This window comes from Periplaneta americana, chromosome 9, assembly GCF_040183065.1.
Source record: "Periplaneta americana isolate PAMFEO1 chromosome 9, P.americana_PAMFEO1_priV1, whole genome shotgun sequence".
Taxonomy (NCBI): domain Eukaryota; kingdom Metazoa; phylum Arthropoda; class Insecta; order Blattodea; family Blattidae; genus Periplaneta; species Periplaneta americana.
The window spans coordinates 19,208,360-19,231,109 of record NC_091125.1 but is presented as its reverse complement, the minus strand read 5'-3'; the positions used below and the strand labels follow the sequence as shown (position 1 = coordinate 19,231,109).

Here is a 22,750-nt window from a genome sequence, read left to right as displayed (position 1 = left end):
ATAAATAGGTAAGGAATTTTATTATAGGGATTTTAAAATATATTTTGTGTAATAATAGGGTCAGTGGTAGCCCAGACCCTTAAACCAGTATACGCCACTGGTTGCTGTAGGTACGTTCACAGAAAGCCACAATTTAAGTCACACAGAATTGTGTGCACTGAAAGTTGGGTTTCTGGCGTCTTGTCAAACCATTTGAGTTGTGTGGACTTAAAGGGAAGAATTGTGACGGTGTCTTGTATAGTTCCTGGAGTAGCTCAATCGGTAGAGCATTCATGCGCTAAGCGAAGGGTCCCAGGATCGATACCTGGCCCAGGAACAATTTTTCCTTTGAAATTATTCACAAATCTGAAATTTGTAAAATAGAACTTCGGATAAATAACACTTCAAAATGTATAGCATATATAACCCCCTAATAACAAACCCAATTTGGACAATATAGTAGTTACACCAAAGACTCTCATAATTGGAGACTTCAGTGGTCATTCTAAAGAATGGGGATATTTAGGCATCAATTCTGTTGGCCATTCAATAGAAGATTTTCTTAACACCCAATCAATCCAATTATTATTCAACCCAGAAGACCCTCCAACATATCTTCATTCCCATGGAACATCTAATCCAGATTTAACTCTAATATTTTCAGACATATATAACAAGGCAAGCAGGAAAGTTCTGGAAGACCCTGGACTTGGCCACAAAATCATTGCTACTTCTATTTTACTACATCAGAAACCTACAAACAAATCTTATAACAGATGTTCTTGGAATTTTAAAAAATCCAATTGGACTAAATTTAGAGAAGATCTAGAAAATAACCTCTCCATTAATATGAACGAATCCCCAGACAAATGTAACGACATAATTTGTGCAACTATGCTAAAAGCAGCAAAGAAATGGGTGCCCCGAGGAAAGATCCCAAACTACAAACCTTTCTGGACAAAAGATTTAGAAACATTAAAGAAAGATTATTACAAAACAAAATTATTTCACACATAACAATAAATATTATACACAAACTGAAGGATTACCAATGGGTTCACCTATATCAAGTATATTAGCTGAAATCTTCATTCATAATATAGAACAAACACACATACTAAACACTGACAACAACAAACACGCAGAGAGAATAATGTACTGGCATCGATATGTAGATGACATAATAGTCCTATATAATGGAAACAAAAGACAAATAGAAAACCTACATCAACAACTCAACAAAATACATCTCAAATTAAAGTATACAATAGAAACAGAACATAACCAAGCTATAAATTTCTTAGACATCACCATAACCAAAACAAATAATAGACATGAATTCAAAATATACAGGAAACCACAACTACAACACACATACAGAATTCATCGAACTATCCTATACAACATAAACATGCAGCTTTCCATACAATGACATACAGATTAATATTTAACATACCTATGAACAATGACAACTATACTGAAGAACTAAACACAATAAAATATATAGCACAAGACAATGGATATAATCCTAACATGATAGATACACTAATAAAAAAGACAAAACAAAAACAGAACAAACCAACACAAACACCGCGTGAGAATAAATACATAACATTAACATATCACAATACCAATACTTACAAAATTGCAACTTCATTCAGAAAACTAAAACACAAGATAGCATAGGTACAAAACAAAAACACAACACAGAAATATCTAAATAATCACATCAAACATTCAAATAAATATAATTCAACTGGGGCTTACAAACTAAAATGCAATAGTTGTCCACATTTTTACATAGGACAGACAGGAAGAAAGTGCATATGTAGTAGAAAGTCATAACTTATTATTTTCACAAAGTTCACTTTTTAAACAAGAGCTCAGCACTTTTAAGATAACAAAGAATCAGTTTAAAATATTCACAGACATATCTGTAACACTTTCTGTGATAAGGGTACTTAAAGATGGTGAATTTAACACTGGTAATACAAGGTCTCTAATCTTACCTTAATGGATAGATAAATAAGTGAACTAACAAAGTAAAGAACAGAGGAAGGACTGAAGGAACTAATTAATATATAAACAAGTAGCTTGATGATCAGTCAGTTGGTAACAAATTTGGTTATGGTCATTCCAACCATCATGGATTCTATGAGTCTGGCAGTTAAAAGAATTCTGTGTATGAGACAGAAGTATCTCTTAACACCGAATTCGTTACCTACAATGATGCGTTCATGGTTGAAAATGATGACTGATAGAGCTACATTTGACGTGGGCAAGAAATGAGACCAGTAAATTTTTCGTGGAACTCTAGTAGTCAATAAAGAAATTAATGTAAAAATATATGAAGGGTTCACAACCAGAGTGGACCAAGTCCTTCTGGAATAATTTTGAGAAATTGAGTCTTAAAAGTACCTGACTCATGCTTAGCAACCTTCACTTTCCATAGGAAATGCTGCCCTCTCTGGAGTAACAAATGAGTTATTGACTTAGTTTGTTAAGGCAATGAATAAATCTAAGTTTTCTTCATCTGAGATTGCATTAATCCACAAACTGACCACTGGTAGACTTGATCCACTCTGGTTGTGAGCTCCTCATATATGACAGAAAGAATTGAATGAGGAATTTGAAAAAGGGACCAAGTCCATATTTTTTGTAAATTGAGTTTATGCCCATTTCTGGGTCTCCATACACTCTTCTTGGATTTCAGCATTAAAAGGAACGAAGTCCTTTAGAATGTACACATTTAAATTGTGTATCAACATGTTTGGACTGTTATATATCCAGATCCATACAAAAGGTTTTTTGTCGTTTTCTTCAAATTTACTTTTCCAGACTTAGTCCCTTTTGAAAATTCCTGATTCAATTATAAAATAGAATTCGAAGGCACAATTAGCTCACCGGATTGTATCGCCACAGCTGATTTCCCTGCATGCCATGACAGGGGAATAAGTTCACTGCAGCCTTGTTCTGTACATCTGACACGTCCCAACACATGGTGCGGCCCTTGGGACGTATGTCTTTGTGCCATGTCAGTATGAAATTCTGTGCAAAACAACCACATCACATTTTCAATGCTCTATTATCATTTACCACTCTGTCATCACCTCAATGTCTCTGAATATTATCAGTCTTTTAAATGAGACATTACACAACAATTACAATTACTGAAATTTGATTGTTTTAGTCCTTGGCCCACAGTTTTTAAGTTTCAACAAAATTTCTTTCACGATTATGAAGGGGTTTTCCAAGAAACCGTGTCTCAAGTAGGTGAGCCTCTGAAGAGAAAAAATATCAACTATAAACGCATCTATTGCGAAGTGTTTGATAATATTGATAACCACTTGGATGTAAGATTTCAAGATTATTCTAAACTGAAATTTTTAAATTTATTGTCGCCTCAAAACTATGAAAAATATACTAACCAATTCCCAGAAAGTTGCTTTCAAAATCTCATAGATACATATGGAAAATTTTTCGACATCATTCGATTGAAAAATGAGCTGATTGTAGTGTACAGCAGTAAAGAGTTTAGAAATAAAACCATGAGTGAACTTGCAAAACTATTGAGTACTAATTCAATGCTGAAAAAAAGTTTTCAGCAGTTTAATGTGTTAGTGACATTACTGTGTACAGTCACAGAAGAAAAATCTGGCCGATGAGCAGCAAAACTCGTAATGTTACTTACGCCGGTTTTTTTGTAATTATCACAGTACAGAGTATCTAAGAGGGATACTGTTTACTCCCCCCAACGTTGCTGGTCTCGGAAGGAGAAGATTTCGGACTGTTTCTGTTCACATTCCATAAGGTTGAAACTCTTGTGTTCTTGTCGACATAGGCCTACAAAAATTTTCTTAGTAAGCATTGTAGTAGTAATTTTCAGATAAGTCAATATACAATACAATATAACATAAATATTTATTTGTTATTCAGTCTAAATGACTTATCAGTGTTTTAAAAAAAGATCAATAAAATGTATAAATATAAATATTCATTGAAGTTAAAGGTTAAAATAATGCTAACGTTTTCGCCTATTACCACCTTTAGGCATTTGAGCAATATTTTATATTAGTTACTTACGATACGTATATATTATAGAACGAATTGCATCATGAACAGCTCAACTTCCTGTTGAAAGTCATACCTGCATTCTACGTTTCAACCATCTGAAATTATTTCGACGTCCACTCAATATGAAGTTTAATATTGGAATCAATAAGAACCATAAGATTATATCATTATAATACATATAATTACATCAATAACGGCACATACCAGTAATTGGTAAAATTATACGATCAAATGTAAGCATTAATAAGACATTATAGAAGTAATCAATTTTTATTACAAGGTAATATTTTATTTTATTTGAATCCATTTTAAATCTACAATTTAATCTTTGTGTCCTATAGTTGTTTTAATTATTGTCGTAAATTTAAGTAGAGATGAGGATAATTAATTCAACTATCATACATATCAAAACAATAATTAACTCAACTATAGTTTATCATTTAATTTGCACAATGATTTTAATCTGTTAGTTTTAAGATTGATTAATGTATATATTCAACAGCCATGCCTTTTACTGTAAATTAATGTATCACATGATATTGTTGGCTCAAGTGCCTGAAGATGCCAATAGGCGCAAAACGTTAGCATTATTTTAACCTCAACTTCTATGAATATATATTTTATAAATTTTATTGATCTTCTTTAAAACACTGATAAGTCATTTAGTCTGAATAAAAAATAAATATTTATGTTATATTATATTCTACAGAAATTTGTTATTTCATTGTTTTTACCACTGCGGGTATGAGGAATGTTACTGATTTCATTATCATCTCCTCTGTTCGTCTCTCTTTAGTCTATAGACCAGGGATGCTCAACCTTATGAATACTGCGGGCCAATATTAAAAAAAATATATTATTGGAGGGCCACAGACATCGTCCAATAATAAATTATTTACATAAATGTCTTGCTAATTAGTGATTATTGTAATTTATATTAATTAATAATACAGGTCTGTTCAAATATTTTTTTTTAATTTTAAGTTTGAAACTTTAGTATTGGGCACAGCTGCTATAGACATACTACATTTATGCAAATCTAGTCTTTCAGGTGAAGCTCCCTGTAAAGCAGAATTGAAATTATTCAAATCTGCTTTACAGGGAGCTTCACCTGAAAGACTAGATTTGCATAATATATACGTTACTGTGTACGTTAACAGAAAACCACAATTCCAAGTCACACAGAGCTTGTGTGCACTCGTTGTGGGTCTCTGGTGTTTCGTCAGCCCATGCGAGTTGTGTGGATATAAAGGGAAAGGTTGAGACGGTGTCGAGTGGAGTTCCCGGGTAGCTCAGTGGTAGAGCGCTGGTACGTTCAACCAGAGGTCCTGGGATCGATACCCGGCCCCGGAACAATTTCCCCTTGAAATTATTCATACTACATTTATTTATGGTTTATTCTTATTTTAATATCTTCCTGGAAAAACAGACTGCCAATATGACGAAGAGTAAACAAAATTGAGAAAGATACAATACATAGGAACTTCGTTCTAAGACGATATAGAAGTCAACAGTCAGATAAAGTAGAATAAATATAAATTGATTGAAGTAATCCAATACAAACGGTATAAGTGAACATTAAAATAAATTGAAATAAATATATATAAATTAATTTAGGTAAACAATTAATAATAGTGACGAAAGAGAAACATAAATAGATTTGTTAATTAGAAATAATTTTTGTGCGATTTAAGGAAACGTTTGATTATATAAGCGGTTTACTATAACTCATTTATTTATTCTATTTTTAAACCTACAGTATTTACTTTAGTTCTGAAAATAAGGGAAAATATACATTCCTGAAGTAAAATAATTAATATTGAATGTTCTTTTTATCACAAATTAAAATGTTCTTCTTTCTATGTAGCTCTAGTGATATACAATAGTTTCCTTCTGGACTTAATAATTTGTCCAGAAACCATTGGCATTGTTCAGTGTATCCATTCTTCTATGTACAGAATTAACAAGGTTGTGGATATATCTATCTGACAATGCAACATCATCCCAAGCATCTGAAACGAGATCCCACAATTCGTCCGTATACCTAGGACGCCGACCCTGTAGTTGTTCATTAACACCGCGTTACACTTCCGCCCCACATTTTCTATGGGATTTAAGTCAGGACTTTTTGGCACCCATGGAACCTCTACGACATCATCCCTGTGAATGTTGAACCACCGCTACACGGCAACACATGTGTGTACGGAAGAAAAGTCGTGTTGGAATTTTATTTTGTTTTCGGGCTGAAACACACGCACACTAGGTAGCATCACATTTTCCAGTATATTGGTGTACTGATGCCCATTCATATGCCCATGAATCCTCCATAGCACGCCGCCACCATAACCAGAAATCCATCCCCACATCGACATGGACAAATGACCAATGCGTTGCCTCTGGACCACATATTCAGGGTCAAATCTCTTGGATTGTTTCGGTCGATATACTTGCACTGGCCCTGTGCTGTGGTTCATAAACACTTTCTCATTCGAAACGATGACCTCTTGCCATGGATAGTTGTAATGCATTTGGCAAAATGCGACACGATCAATTCGATGGTCTTCAGTCAGAACTTTACCGCCACTCTTCTCGGCACAATATTGGCACCATTGAGCCTTTTAGAAGCCGTTCTGTTGGAAGCAGGAAATCCCGTGTCGGCAACAAGCATTTTAGAAGTGTGAAATGGAAAGTGGCTCGAACGTTCTATTAACATAAGATCTTGTTGTGGTGTTGATGCCTTGGGTCTTCAGCTAAAAGGTTTACGAGTTACGTATCTTTGCTCTTGATACTGTGCTCACCATCTGGACGCTATTCTAGTCGCAACTCCATAGCGTTCTCCAGCTTGCGCCGCACTAAATCCGCCTTCCTCGATCAGTGCAATTACTTTGGCTTTGACGTCCATAGCTATCGAACTGAAAAACTAATGATGATTTTCGAAGTGGTTGTGGCTATTTATAGACAAAATCTGTTGGTAAAGATGGACAGGGTCACGTGTCTAGGACTCTAGAAAAAACACGAAGTAGGCTATACAGTGGTCATAAATCATAAATGTAGTATGCCTGTAGAGTGAAGACAGACGAACATAGGGGATGAAAATTACATTAACAACATTCTTCATATCCGCAATGGCAAAACCAATGGCAAAACAACTTTCTATATGTCGACTAAAACACAACAAACATTGCAATTATACAAATACAGTATATTATAGGCTTTAAACAAAACCATTCCGAACGTCAGTCTCTCGAAGCATAGCAGCTATGAGGGGAAGTCAATAGTGTCCCTATTAGACATTCTGAACAGAAAGAGTCCGAAAGCCTCTCCTTCCTAGCCCAGGAACTTCGAAGGGAGGTAAACACTATCCCTCTTAGACACTCTGTACTGTGATAATCACAACAAAACCGGCATAAGTAACATTATGAGTTTTGCTGCTCATTGGCCAGATTTTTCTTCCGTGACTGTACAATTCCTGTGAGTACATCTTTAGTAGAAAGGTCGTTTTCAATGCTGAAGAGAATCAAAAGCTACTCTCGAAATTCTACTGGAGAAGAGAGACTATCTCATGTTGGAATTATTCCAATTGAAGCATGCCTACTAGGAGAACTCAGGAAGAAAAAAAGAGTTCTTTGATGAGGTGGTTACCAAATTTGCTTCCCAGGAGAGAAGGATTGAATTTCAGTTCCGTTGATCTTACTGTGAGAAGTGCCAAGGGTGAGTTTAAAGCCAGAAGCTTGTTATTTTATATCAAATGTTGTATAATGGTAGCTTTAAGAAATTTAAATTGATATTAGGTCTACTTATTTTAATATATGTTCTTTTAAATTATTATCAGTTGTGATTTTATCAAGGCAAGCCCCTTGATTTACTATTATTTATCTAACAATTATAATATTCAGTGCTTCGGCTGTCTGAATGGTCACCGCACGCCACTGTCCAAGTGTACAGTTTCATCACTTGGACAAAGACAAGCCCCTCCAACATACTTACAAATTGATCTAAGGGAGCATGCAAGGATTCCAACTCTGTGAATAGATTTGTGTGTTAAGAAACTTCCCAAACTATGATAAATATCTGGATCTAAAAAAAGAGCAGACCGCAAGGAAGTAATATAATGAAACAAAACACATTAAAGAGATCTGGGCAAGTAGTTTGACATATGCAATGAAAGAGATTAGAAATGAGGAGGGCCAGATGTTTCTTGAAAAGCAAAGAGAAAAGTATTTTGAAGTAGCATGGAAGGTAGTGATCTCAAACAGCTGCAAAAGAAACCAAGAATGAATGAAGAGAGCTCGGTACGAAGAAGTGAAGTCTGTGTGTGTCTAATGCCTACCCACTTCACTTGCGTGATTCTGCATACCGCGGATAGATGGCAGGACTGTGACCCATTTTCAAGCTGCACACCACTCGGCAGGCCACGTTATGCATAATGTGTATCTGTTAAGAGTTATGTCGTGTATTAGAGTGAGTATATGTGTAAGTGTAGTGTAGGAAATGATGAGGACGATGACAAAGGTGAGGAAGAAAGAAAGGGGGAAACCCGGTGCTGACACGTAGCCTACTCCTGTTGATAGCACCCAGGGGACCACCAGTCTTAATGTCCCCATCCGATGGGTGAATCTCTATCAACAGTGACATATGCCTTCTTTTCATATGCACGTGGAGAGATTTGGGATTTAATTCAGGCATACTGCTGCACAATTTATTGAGTAAAAGTTGTGCACCACCATCTCTCCTAGTCCCGAGGTAGAAATCTTACATGAAAATTTCTGAACCTGCTGAGAATCGAACCTGAGCCGGCTAGTTTGAAGGCAGTCGCATTACCACAGCGCTAACTTAGTGGACATGAAGAAGTGAATTTATATCCATGAAAGGAAGAGCAACCGACCCTCTTCATCATGTTAATCACCTAGTACATCTGATAGCAAGAATGCATATCGACTGTCTGAACCATTATCTTGATTTTCAACATTATTACTTGCTTCAAAGGTTCCCTCCTCACACCTAGCGTCCCTAACAACATATTCCAGTCACCTAAAGTAGTCAGTGCCTTGGATAGAGTCATTCTTCCAGATTGTGCAACAGTATTTGTAGCTGGAGCCATTGCTGAGACACTAGATAACATTAGAGAGTGGAACAAAGCATCTATTGGTATCAAATACTCTCTAACATTAATACTGGATAGTTCACGATAAGAGAGGCGAATGACTCATCAGTGCTATCTAGCAGCAGGGAATGTTGACAGTGAGGATAATGTGGCACATAGCGCGGTAAACTGCATCTAACAAGAGTTTTGTACTTCAACACGTGGTGTAAGTCGTAAGGATTATTCTCATGGCTGTTCCACAACATGTCAGGGAAAGTGGAATTGTTTGTTCTGTGTTCTTCTGTAAAAACTACGCTTGGCAAAAAGATGCTAGATCGTTCTTCAGATTTCCGAAGTGAGTAGGTGAGTGAGTAGTCATGTAAATACAAGTAGTCTATTACTTTTCTGCCACAAGATGATGATGATTATTACAGTAGAGTCAGTAGATAACTTGTTCTGTGACCTTATCATGTGTTGTGGCTCTCACCAATGGGTATGGAGAAGGAAGATAATTAGTCTGAGATGAACTTTCGTGTCAGTAGATTCGTATAATTTTAATCATGAAACAAACTCTCTTTCTGTTAGCTCATTCTTTTCCCACTTGCACGATTCACATGACAGGTCTCGTGTCCTCACCATCATCATCATCATATTATTATTATTATTATTATTATTATTATTATTACTGTTATTTGTTTTTGTCTTATAGATGTGCCATATGGGTAAATAAATGTAAAAGACAAGACCTAGACGAAACGTTTAAAACTAGAGGAACAGAGTATCTGTACAAAAATCACAGAATATGTTCAGATCACTTTAGATTATCGGACTTCAATAACCCTAATTTGAAAAGTCAGGAGTAAGTAAAAATAAGGTGTAATTGGAAAAGTACCGAAGTTTCAAATGAGTCATAGACCTGTTAATTTTTAATATATTTTTTTAATAACAGACTGAAGAGAACAGCTATTCCTTCACTGAATTTAACAGCGCCTTCTTCCGAAAATATGGGTCAAAGTACAATGAAAGAACCGCGAAGGTCCCCAAAGAAACGCATTAGACCTTCCATCGAGGAGGCGACAGGTTCTCCGATTCCAGACAGAAACGACGATAGTCCTCTACCAGGTACCTCATAATCAGATAGTACATTAGCAATAACATGTTCTCTGTGCTAAGTGAATCAGTTATTAAACTGCATAAAACTACTTTACTTCCATCATACCAAACACAATTTCTTTATAGTTTCTCCATACAAAATACTGAAAGTCATGACTTTTTCAAACTAAATAGACGCATATTGTGATACGCAACATAAAAATACGAATTATTGATTTTGTGAAGAAAGTGTGTGAACTCATGTTTTCTCATAAAAACTGATTCAGTTAGTTATTCAGAAAATATTATTTACCTAGCCCTAGACTTTCAAGACGTTATTAATATTTCACTAAATTAAGTCCCTGTTTATTTTTTAAGATGCAAGAAATCCTAAAAGGTCAAAGATGGCTCAAGATCTTCAGATAAGGACACTTTCTAAGAAATTGATTCCAGCTCAAAAGTTGGTATCTAAACACAAAAAAATTATTTCATCTCTTCGGGCGGAAGTGAGAGCTCTGAAGACAACCAGTTCAAATACTGATTTAATCAAAATTGTTTCTAATGATGAATTCATTATGTCGCAAGTGCGTTTAAAAAGAAAGAAAAAAATGGGAAGGCGGTATTCCAGTTACGATAAAAGTTTTGCATTGCACTCCATTATTGCTCACCTCAGGGCTACAGATTTTTAAGGAGAAAATTGTGTTTGCCAACAGTCAGATCTCTCCGAAATTGGCTTCATGGATTTGGTATAGGCCCCGGTATAAATCCCACCATTTTACAATTATTAAAAGTAAAGTCTGGAATGCTGCCACTAAATGAAAAGGTAGTAACAATTATTGTAGATGAAATGTATTTGAAGGAAAATATAACGTACAATGCTAAAGTGGACATTTTTTAGGGATTCATTGAATTGGGTATACACAGCCCTAACCAACAATCTCAAACTAATGTAAAAGATTCAGAGGTACCACTTGCAAACCAAGCAATGGTTTTTATGATTCGAGGAATGTGTAAAAATTTTAAGCAAACCATTGGTTATTTTCTATCGAAAGATGCCATGCCTGCAGAGATTTTAAAATCACATCTGCTTGAAGTAATAAATAAAATAAAAGATACGGGATTTATCCCTAAAGTGATTGTTTCAGACCAAGGATCGAACAACACTAAATCGAGAAGACTGCTTGGATGTAATGAAGTACAGCCTTATTTTGAACACGATGGTGAAAAAATTTATTTGTTTCATGATACACCACATTTGATTAAGAGCGTAAGGAATAATTTAAAACATTATAATTTTAAGCTATTTGATAAATTAATTAAGTGGGAATACCTAGAAAAACTTTATTTTATAGATAAAGATATGAATCCCCGACTTTGTCCTAAAGTAAAACTTAATCACTTGAATCTACCACCATTCACACCGATGCGAGTGTGCCTTGCTACACAGTTATTAAGTCATTCTGTAGGAAAAGCTATGGCATCACTCATAAAATTCAGTTACCAGAGGAGGCTCAACCTACTGCAGACTTCATCCTGTTTATGGATAAAGCTTTTGATTGTTTTAACTCTTCTAGTTTCCAAACTAGTAAAGCCTTAAATAGGCCACTAAGTGAAAATTCCACACACTGGAATTTTTTTAATGAAATAGAAAAAAACATTTGGAAATATTCAGGTAATAAACAATAGGAAAATGAACCCAAGATGTATAAATGGCTGGCTAGAAAATTTACAATCTTTAAAACTGCTATGGAAAGAATTGCATTATAATTATGGATTTAAATTTTTAATAACAAGAAGATTAACACAAGGCTGCATAGAAAATCTCTCTTCTATTATTCGATCTAAAGGTGGAAACAACGTAACTCCAGACTAATCGAAGTTTAGAGCTACAATTCGGGCAACCATGACGAAACAATTCCTAAGTCCTCCTGAAACAAGCAACTGTGAAGCTGACGTTTCTTCTTTCTTACTCAAGAAAGAAGATATCGAGGCAGCTAAATTGAATTTTTGCAGTCCAGGCATTACAGATGTCTCTGATTTGGATGTAACTGTTGATGACAAAAATGTACAGCATACAAATGAAGAAACCGTGTTGCAAGAAAATGCAAGGGCTTATGTTGCAGGTTGGGTGTGTAGCAGAATAAATCACGAAATTTGTCGAAGAAATTTATCTTGTAAAGAAAACCCCAACAATGACGTAACAACGCACATCGCAAATAAAAAATACTGTAAAGATTCAAAAATTGTTTTTCCTAATGATGTTTCTCTAATGCTCAGCCAATTGTGTTCTGATGTTTTTAAAGAAATTGATCATGTTATTTATAAAACTAGAATTGGTGTAAAAAAAGAACTAGTTAAAATGGTAGTGCTCCCTGTTAACATGTCCATTTGCAGTGACTGTGCCAATGTCTTCATTGATAAATATTTCAATGTGTTAATAAATTGTTACAGCAAAAATAAAATGGACAACCATACAGCTAAAAAACAAAACAAGCGATGTATGAAAGCTGCTAAAGTCATGCACAACTAAATTTCATCAAATTTGAAAATATGAGAATTTATCAATTCATTTCTATTCTAATAACTTTGTAATTTGTTATTAATTAAAAATGTTATGAACAAAGTGACTCTAAAGTATACTATTTATTGCTTTGCAGCTTCTTATTGAAATCAAATGCACACCTCTCCTCTTTTCCTCACGTAATCCAGCACGGCGCACAGAGTGTGTGAACGTTTCAAGCCACTAGATGGCAGCATTGTTACTTTTCGCCGCTGCTTGCAATGCTAAACAGAGAAGCTTTCCAGTATTAATGTTAGAGAGTATTTGTTGGTATTCAAAGTCCACAAGCTTCTTACTCTCCATAAGAAATATCCCAACCAAACTGTAGATAAGAAAGAACAATTATAGGCTATTATGGCATTTTGCCAACATCTTTGGTTTCTCTCTGAGCATCTAGTTGCTTTTTTGATGACCAAGTGACCACAGAGAAAAAGAAAAATCATCATCAACATCATCATCATTTACTAAACAGGCTTTAGATAATGTGGTCTGTTGTGGACTCAATTCGTTAAACCAGCAAAAAAGGAAAATATAGTAACAAACTTGCAGCCTCCACAGAAACCTGATACTCCTCAATGACTACAGACCATGGCTAAATTGGAAAACCTGAAATCGGAGAATCCTGTAACATTAAGAACCGGTTATTTATTTGAAGATTGAAATAGGAAGAAACAAATCTCAATCTTTCCTGCACAGACTTCCTACAGAGTGGTTTTCAAGGAACTTCGTGATTGCTCCTCTTAGACGAAAGTAGTAAATGACACGACAGAACGCACTATCAACCTGTTCCAAAAGTACAATGAGACATTGACGAAGATGAATAGAAACAGTTTCTTCTATAACTTTTATCCAAACACTGATAAGAGTTTTCTACTCCTTCAAAAGCTGTTCTGACTTTTTTCTTTCACTATGTTACACATTATAAACTTCTCACCTCTGGAGCAACTTGTAAATGGTAATATTTTAATGAAATTTTTTGTGCTTGTTTTACACATTAATGCATAATATTAGCCTTGTGGGAATTTGAATTTTTGAAAGTTCGGTTTTTTGCACCACACTACCATGTCAAGACACTGGAGGAATTTCTGTTAGCTACTAGCAAACACATGTAATTTTTAAGTGAAGAGTTGTCTTTTAGATCTCTTATGTCAGATTCTAGAATATTGACATAACTAAGTACTTGACTGAGGGTATCGAATGTATTTTGCATGTTTAATCTTACTGTTTCTATTTGGACTGTAAGAGATTCGGTATCATGTACGTATCTCTGGCAGACTTAGTGTTCTCTCAGAAGATAAACTTTTCTTGGTAGGCGATCTATTGCAGACTCCATCCTGTTGTTCTCTCACCAGTGATAGCTTGGTTGAAACATGATGTGAACTGACATGAACTTTTGTACTGTCACCCCTTGACAATCTTTCTGATGATAAACATTTCTTGCCTGGAAAGATGAAGGACCCACCTCATGTAAAAGCCTCATACTCAGGATTGCCGAATTTGAGACAATCAAGGTGGAACGCACTTCTGACTGCGCACCTCTTAACTTTACAAACCACTCACTATTGCTCGTATAGTGTGGTCTCTCACCTCGCATGCATCGGATCTTAAAAAACAAGCCTTTTGAAGACTTGATTGCTGTGTGGATTTAGATTCAAACATGAGCACAGCTTAAATGTTATTGACTACTAACGACCCAGCAACCATAAAGCATTCTGAATCGTTAGAGACTGGAATTTTTTGTTGAGTTCAAAGTGCAAAATGTGGGATTTTCAAATGGGAAAGTCGGTGCTTTCAATTGAATTTTTCAGTATTTTCACATTGTTCGTTTTCGAGCTTGGAAATTGGTATGTTCATTTTTATAAAGTCTTTCCAACACTTTTTCCCAGATATTCGCAAGTTTTCTTTTTGTTTTGCACACTGCAAAAACAAGTGGCAATAGAAGTCAGCACAAGAGATTGTTCGTCTTCCTTGCGAAAATTAATTGCCGATGCCTGTTTTACCAACTTCGAATCTTTCTCAACAGTATCTCTTCTTTCCCACGAGACCTCACAATTACAAAATTTACACATGACTGTACTTTTGTCTGTGCAATAAAACCTATGTCTTATATACTGGAAAGCTCTATTGGAGCTATTTTATTATTAAGCATTCTTGTAGCCTCACTTGCACGGGAACACAATAATGTTATTTCGCCTATGTGTGACACTATAAACAAATAAAACAAACACACTCAACACGCTCCAAAGTAATATGCATTCAGCAGGCTCACAACGCTCACAATACGATTCTCGCACATCGCTACATATATCAGATATGATGTCAGGAGTGTGTTTAGACCAGGTATTTGAATTAAAACCTTCTAGCTCGTTGACCGTTGACTAAAACAGATTCAGAATCGAATGTGCAATACTAGTGACCATAAATATCGACCTTATCTGTGCGACAGCTATCGATTATCGATTGCAGTAAAAAAAATTAAAAATTGAAAATTCGCGCACATAATTCGCTAATTGCTTAAAAAACCCCATTCCCGACTTGATACGGATTTCGCGATGTTTCACGAATTCAAATCAGGCATAAATGAATTGAAGAATGTATATTTACTGTAATTAGATGTTGAGAAATATTTTTTTTCCAAAATTCGAGAAATATTCCATTCCCTATGAATTGTCAATACTTTAAAAGAAGGAAATAATATATTTCATTCAAATGGAATAACAAATTGTAGGAGAGAGGAAAACGAAGTAGGGTAAATCTTGTTAATATTGTGATAAGAGTAATATCGTTATACTGTGTTTGATAGCTTCTTATCATGCTTTTACAGAGTGAGAGAAGGACCGATTTCATGCAGCAACTTGTCCACGAACTTGTCCTTAATACATTGTCACAAAAAACAAATTTTTGTCTCGATAAGTAAAATTGTAATAAATTCTCATACCAACTATCACGATATTACTCATATCACGATATTACCAACCTTTACCCTATCTTATTAATGTGCTTAATAATGTACACAATTTTGTAACTGTTAGTTGCCGCATGCTTTAAAATATATTTTTGAGAAATAAATTAAACAAAATTTTAATTCAACTTTTATAATAAGACAAGAACAAGCTGCCTTGTTTTGTGATTGTAATTTAGGTCTACCTTCGTTATTAGTGAGACATATGCAAGAGATTTTTTACATTGACTGAACATTTTTTTACTTTCATATATTGTTTCTTCTTTACAGTCGAAACTAAAGCTTTTGCCCCCAAAATGTATTTAAGATTTTTATTGAGAACTGTCTAGACAGCGGTAATCTGTTTGGTTAAAGATTTTAGGCTAAATCATATACTAATTAATAGGCCTACAATATTTTAAAGGGAGGGGCTACTCATCAATTAGTACTGGTCAGCTTGATGAGTTAATGACTGAATTTGGTATAATTTTCCTCTATTCAATACCTAATTCCCTCTTACCCTTTCCTATTCAGTCCTCTGACTGAACTCTTACTTTCTTCGACCCCAACGGTATTAGAGCATTCGAGGCCTTGGGGTTCATTTCCCTTTCCTTCCTCCTCTTTCTACTTTTCTGTTCCTAGTGCTGACCTGCTATGGCACTAAAATCGTCCTCCAGTGGCTTAAGGAGGGAAAGCTGGTGATCAATAAGATCTCCCAGCTAGGTCCAATGGACCCGTCGACCAACAGCAGGTGTGGCCTCCAGACATTCTGGGGGTTGTGTGTGAATGAAGTAGTCACCAAAACGTTAAAATATGGTGTTCACTTAAATCGGCTACAACTTGCCATTTAACTCCAATATGAAATGAGTACCATTAAGGTAAAATTATCCGGAGGTAAAATAGTCCCCCAATCGGATCTCTGGGGGGGGGGGGACTACTTTAATCATACAGAATCAACTAAATATCCTACAATGGAATGCTGGTGGTATAATATCAGCTAAGAAGACTGAACTAGCCAATATACTCTCAGAAAATCAGCAAATGGATTATGAACACCTAAAAATGTGTGCTTCACTGGCTGACCATGATAATATCTTTGAAAAATATTGGAGTGCAAGAGGTCAAATGACTTTATTGTCAAACGCCTGGCATTAGAAAACAACAACAACATAATGTATTTTGTAGTTGAAAATCTATTTATTTATTTAAATTATGTTTTTGAATAATGAATAGACATCGGATTTTTAGGCACTAAAAATTGTAGTTTTAGGCGCCTAAAATAAGCTCAAAATTTGTAAAATTAGGCTCTATTTTAATGAAAATAGGCATTTTAGGCACATCAACGTATCATACTTATTTCTTTCACTGAAATTTTTAGTTATACACTAAAATACGCACAAAAAAGTATGTTTAAACATTAAAAAAGAATACTATGTTATATTTATAAACAGAGCTGCACAAATTTAATATATTGAAACTAATGAAATAATGATTATTGATATCAAGATTACTCATTTTAAGTTATTGAAATTCAGTTCCATGCTCAGACTTTATTATAATTATCTGCACTGTACACCACCAGAATTTTTTCTAAATTCTCCACAATTTCAAGAATTGAAACAGAAAATCAATATCCCAAATTTAAAAGAAAACTTACAAATTAAACCAAACCCCTTAATTCTATTAAATATAGAATATAATCTAAATTTAACAGAAGAAATACTGAAATCAGAAGTAAACACTGAAATAATGGAACAATTGTCTTTAGAGACAATTAATATTAGGTACCCTCCACAAAACTGGCTTCATTTGTACACCGACGGATCCTTGATCTCCAGAGAACAAGGTGCCAGTGCAGGTGTTACGTGCTGTCTCTTCTCACTTTATAGATCTCTTGGATATGGAACAACAAGTTTTGATGGAGAAATCATTGCAATAAGTGAAAGTCTCAGAAATCTTCTATGCCACATCAATAAATTTAAAAATGCAGTTATATTGTCAGACTCCAAAGCAGCTATTCTATCAATCGTCTCTAAACACACACCTTCATCTCAAACAGCAGAAATAACTAAAATGCTCTCCCAATTAATATCACTCAATAAAAGAATTGTATCCCAATGGATACCATCCCATTGTGCAATCCTGGGAAACGAGAATGCGGATGATTTAGCAAAGAAGGGCAGCACTGCTACTTACAGATCTGTTACTAAATCTACGTATTACTCTGTTAACAGATTTATTAAATCTACATACTTAGCCTTGAACAAACAAAATTTGATAACACAATCCCAAGGGAAAAAAATGGAACTCTCTGCATCAAAATCCACAGTTAATTCCCGATTTACCACGAAAATCGTCTGTAGCTGCATTTAGATTGGCAACAGGCCATGATTGTTTGGCCAAACACCTGCATAGAATTGGAATATATCAGTCCCCTAACTGCCCATTGTGCAACTCAAACCAAGAAATGGATTCGGAACACCTCAAAATCTGTGCTTCAGTGGCTGGCCATGATAATATCTTTGAAAAATATTGGAGTGGGAGAGGTCAAATGACTTTACTGTCAAACTCCTGGCATTAGAAAACAACAACAACATTATCTGGTATAGCAGAGGAGGCAAGATCTGCCCTGCGACCTTATCATGTGCAGTCACCAATGGGTATAAAGGGTCAAGACAGGTTTTAGTCAGAGATGAAATTCCATGTTGGTAGATTTGTACAGTGGCGGCTGATTGGCTGAGGCAAGTGATGCTGGGCCTCAGTCACTTTGTTTTCTTAAACTCAAAATTTTAGTGGTTTTTAGTCGTATATATCATAGCTATTATATTAGTTCTTTCAATGAAGCATATAGAGTTGTAGAAGTAGAAAACCTTGTGATGTATATAGACCTGTCTTGCAGTAAAATTTGTTCCTGAAGCCAGGATCACTCATGCCGTGTCTGGCTTCTGCATTTCCCCGGGTTTTATGGTTGCACTGGGAAAGCTGAAACTGAGATACATTTCTTGTGGCCTCGTGGCCTAGCAGGTATTCCCCCACCCATCAGCCTTCACTTCTCCCATTCAGAACTCGGTTCTTGTCAATGCCTGTCTCAAGTGTCGGTTGGGATGAGAATAACAGTGGTGAATCGTCATATGGTCCACTGTGGTTATGTGTTTCGGGAAAATAGTAAATAGAAGTCTTATGGCCATGCCGTAATAGTTTTGAATTTTGTCTATAACTGAGTCAGTTAGCCTCCCCTTTCCTAATAAACCCTTACCATCCGATAATTTTTGTCCCTTCACACTGGTTTTCAGTCTCCTCAAAATGCCCATTCTCTTCTGTATGTGGCCTATGCACTCTAATTTTCTAATTTGTACGTCATTCCCATGTGGTTTCAATTCCTCAACAGCAATGAATGACTTAGAGTCCCATCTCCTAAATATTTCACATATCTCACATTATATGAACTGAGTGACCGATTGAAAATGTTCGTCACACCTGCAACCTCCACTCCACCACTTGACCCACTGTAATTACATTCACAATCGGTTTCATGTTTATTTGTTGTTCTACCTTCACACCTACAATGTTTTGATAATATAGCAACATCAATTACCTTGCCAGTGTCCACACTAGTTGCCGTCACAACGCCATTTAGTGAAATGTGACCCCTTTTCTGCCACGTCCCATCAAAGGCAGCTGATATGCCTCTGACATTATCATTTTCTGCAACTGCTTCTTCCACAGCAACCTTCATGTTATGTAATGCAACATTTTCAATCGCAGATCCAATTATTATGTTATATCTAGTAGACCTGGTTGGAGGAGGTGGCAAATTCAAAATGCCACATAAAGTCTCTCCACCTGTCTTACCTTTTCCTATAGCCCTAAGGCCATACATAGTCTAACATTTATTGTGTAGAGTTTACATGTTATTGGGTTTATCTTTGAAATATCAATAGATGAAGAGTTGTAAAAATTTACACCATACGCACAGTATTTACATTTTAAAACTAATTCTGCAGCAAGATCAATGTGCTTTTTTACCTCAAGAGATATCCCACCTTTGCCACAGCCTTTACAGAATACATTATTTTGCAGTACACTAGATAATATGCCAACATCTATAACCCCATTGGTATCACTAACACTGTGTTCTTGTTTGAGGGTTTCATATCTGATTTTAGAATCTTCAAGTTTCTTTCCTGATGCACAGCCACTATTTACAGATTCACACTGACCACGTGTGCTAGAGGGCTGTAGGTTAGAATTCACCTTACTAACAGAGTTCTTACGTTTACCAACATTTCTTCTCTTCTTAAATACTTTCAAGCTACTTTTGTAACCCATATTGTAAGAAAATATCACAAAATGCACCTCTATAATGCAAGTGAACTGTATCGTAACACAATTAATAATAGAACTCCGTACAGCACGTGTATAACATCACAACACTGTAAACAAATCCGTTGCTACGAAACAAAGCACAGACGGTAAACCAGGTGTACCAATACACATAAATTCCCTACAATGAAAAAATTTCGCACATAAGGCGCAAAATTTGAAACTAACATAGTAGTATCACAGTCTAGTATATACAGTCGCGAAGCTCAATACGTAGTAAATATGCAAACATTAGATAGTTGCTCACCACTAGGATCGCTAATATCGCCTCATTACAGGCAATACAAAATAGTACAGTCACAGTCTATTGTTTCTAGCACCCTCAAAACTCAAGCTTCGTGACTGTATATAGTAGACTGTGGTAGTGTGCTAGATGAACAGGAGACAAGCCCATAGGCGGAGTAATGGGGGGCCACTGCCCCCCCCCCCAACTTGTCTGATCTCTTTTTTTTTTTTCTATTATTCTATTGAATTCAAAAGATCTTTTTTGTTTTTGTTTATGATTAAGTTTTTGTGCTTAAATTGATGAATTAATGTCTTCTGATCATGTGCCTGGACTATAATACTGTATTTATTTTAAATTTCTGAATGTATAAGAATTCCTATACTACCTCATTTGAGGAATGGAAGCACTGTAATGTTTCTTTCGTAACAGCCTGTACTATTGTCTTTGAAGTCTGCAGTTGTTGAGGCCACCACTTGGAAATGTATGAATAACATAATGCACGACAATGCAGGAAAAAGAAAAGTGATCCCAGTATAATGTGTAAACTTAAGAAATGAGATTAAATAAAATAATTATTAGAAATTACATTTCATATATCTTCGGAAGGTAAGCTTCATATAAAAATATTTCTGTTAGCACTGTTACGTAGTTTTATTGATGTATGCATGTGTTTCTGCACGAGAGAGAAAAAGAGGGATATTGTTTTAAGTTATGCCCTATTATAATTTGTAGCAGACCTACAGTTCAAGCCCTATACAACTCGGTTTGAAACATCGCCGATATGGATGTAACACTGTAAAAAACATGTCCCTCCCCCCGAAAATACCTTTATTAACTGATCATATTCCAATATACTGTACCACGGTCAAGCTATAACGGAGGAGGAGGTAATTAATTATGTCTTCCTTTGCCTCCCCAAGGAAATGGTTCTCTCTCCGCCTATGGACACGCCCACTTAAATGTCACTGTTCATTTAAACCGAAAAAAAAAAAAACATACTTAGGAATAAGATACAAACTTAAATCATGGCTCATCTGAAAGATAAATGAAAAATGAAAAATTCAAGATTTTTTGGCTTACCAGGTCCCCTTAAATTTCAGTGTTTTTTAAAATGAACTAATCGCTGTTAGTCTTTTTTTTTTTTTTTTCCAGTTCACTTTATGTTAAATGAAAGTCCTCTGAAAATGCTATAGACGGAGCCAATAAACCAATTTTTCGTAAAATTGCAATGAGCCCCATCTGCATGTATACCCTTCTTATAATAAACATTGTAACCTGGACTGTTAAAATGTGACGTCTGCTTGAAAATTTTAACATCAACTACAATTTTTGAGTTCACTGGGTCCTTTCCTTTAAAAGCCATTATTTTCGTTTTCGTCAGTGCTGTATTAAATATAATAAATGACTATAATATTAAATACAAATACACAAAATCTGGAACTTAATTTTAGAAAACTATAGGCTGAGCCAACTTCAGCTAAAAGGACCATTTGCAGTGTGTAAACCAAATACTTGTAAAATTGTAGAATAGACTCCTCATCTAACTACTCTGAATTATCTTGAAGACAAGATCTAAGATAGAGCAACTCTAAGAATTCATCAGTGCTATAGAGACAGTGATATAATAGCAAACTGATTTGTATAGACCTATTTATTTATTCTCATAATCCTTTATTCGTCTTTTCGTTTGACAACTCAAGTTATCAATTCTCTTATTTCTGTAACCATACACTTCTTGTCCAGTCGTTGGCTACTGCAGAATTAAGGCTGAAATATTCCCAGCCACTTTTGATAGTACCTCTGATTGAGGTTCTGGCTGATATGTACATTTATTATCAGACAGTACATCTCACTTGACAATACGTGCCAGAGGAAGAACAATTGTTTGTATCATATAATTCTGAAGTCTGATTAATGTAATATGTAGCTAGTCGGCAATGTATGCAATGGAGGGGAAAAGAAATTGGTCACCTACCCAATTATCTTCCGGCTTAGTTGCTTCATGGGTGATGACTTATTGGTGTCACTTATGAGATTCAGACCTGTCTTCGGACAGCTGACAAAGCAACAACTTTTGATAGGCTCAAAAACTTTTATCTCACGTAAAGTCTGTCAGGAATGGTGGAGAAGCTCATTTTTTTTACTGATTGCTATAGACTTATTCCACGTTAAGAAAAACGCATTGAGCATATAGGGCTGTTCGATCAAATGATCAATTGGCACAGAAACGCCTGCCTGCCACAGCTTCCACAATGTGCTCTGCAAGGTCCATGAAACCAATGACTTTTTCTTAATGTGGAATGATTTATAGTAAAGCATGCGGGAATCTCAGCCCTTTCGTTCTTGTTTTCTAAAAAAGTCTCCTCCGAGTAGCCAATTTGGATGTTCTTTTCTTTAACATTTTATCGGGCT

At 35.4% G+C, this 22,750-nt stretch overlaps 1 protein-coding gene across 11 annotated transcripts in view; it reads right to left on the bottom strand.

Moving 5' to 3' along the window:
* Positions 1–22,750, bottom strand: part of LOC138705813 (uncharacterized) — a 219,674-nt gene that overhangs the window by 80,139 nt on the left and 116,785 nt on the right. For 8 of the 11 annotated variants that reach the window (XR_011333807.1, XR_011333811.1, XR_011333808.1 and 5 more), the window contains one exon: positions 2,884–3,027. The exons of 1 other annotated variant lie outside the window; for it this stretch is intronic. Coding sequence is in view for 2 of the 10 variants with exons in the window: in XM_069834472.1 (XP_069690573.1) it covers positions 2,884–3,027; positions 19,325–19,609 (429 nt within the window). In the remaining 8 variants the exon portion in view is untranslated. Of the gene's footprint in view, positions 1–2,883; positions 3,028–19,324; positions 19,726–22,750 lie in introns of those variants that run through there. 2 more of the 11 variants (XM_069834472.1, XM_069834473.1) reach the window with 1 other exon arrangement.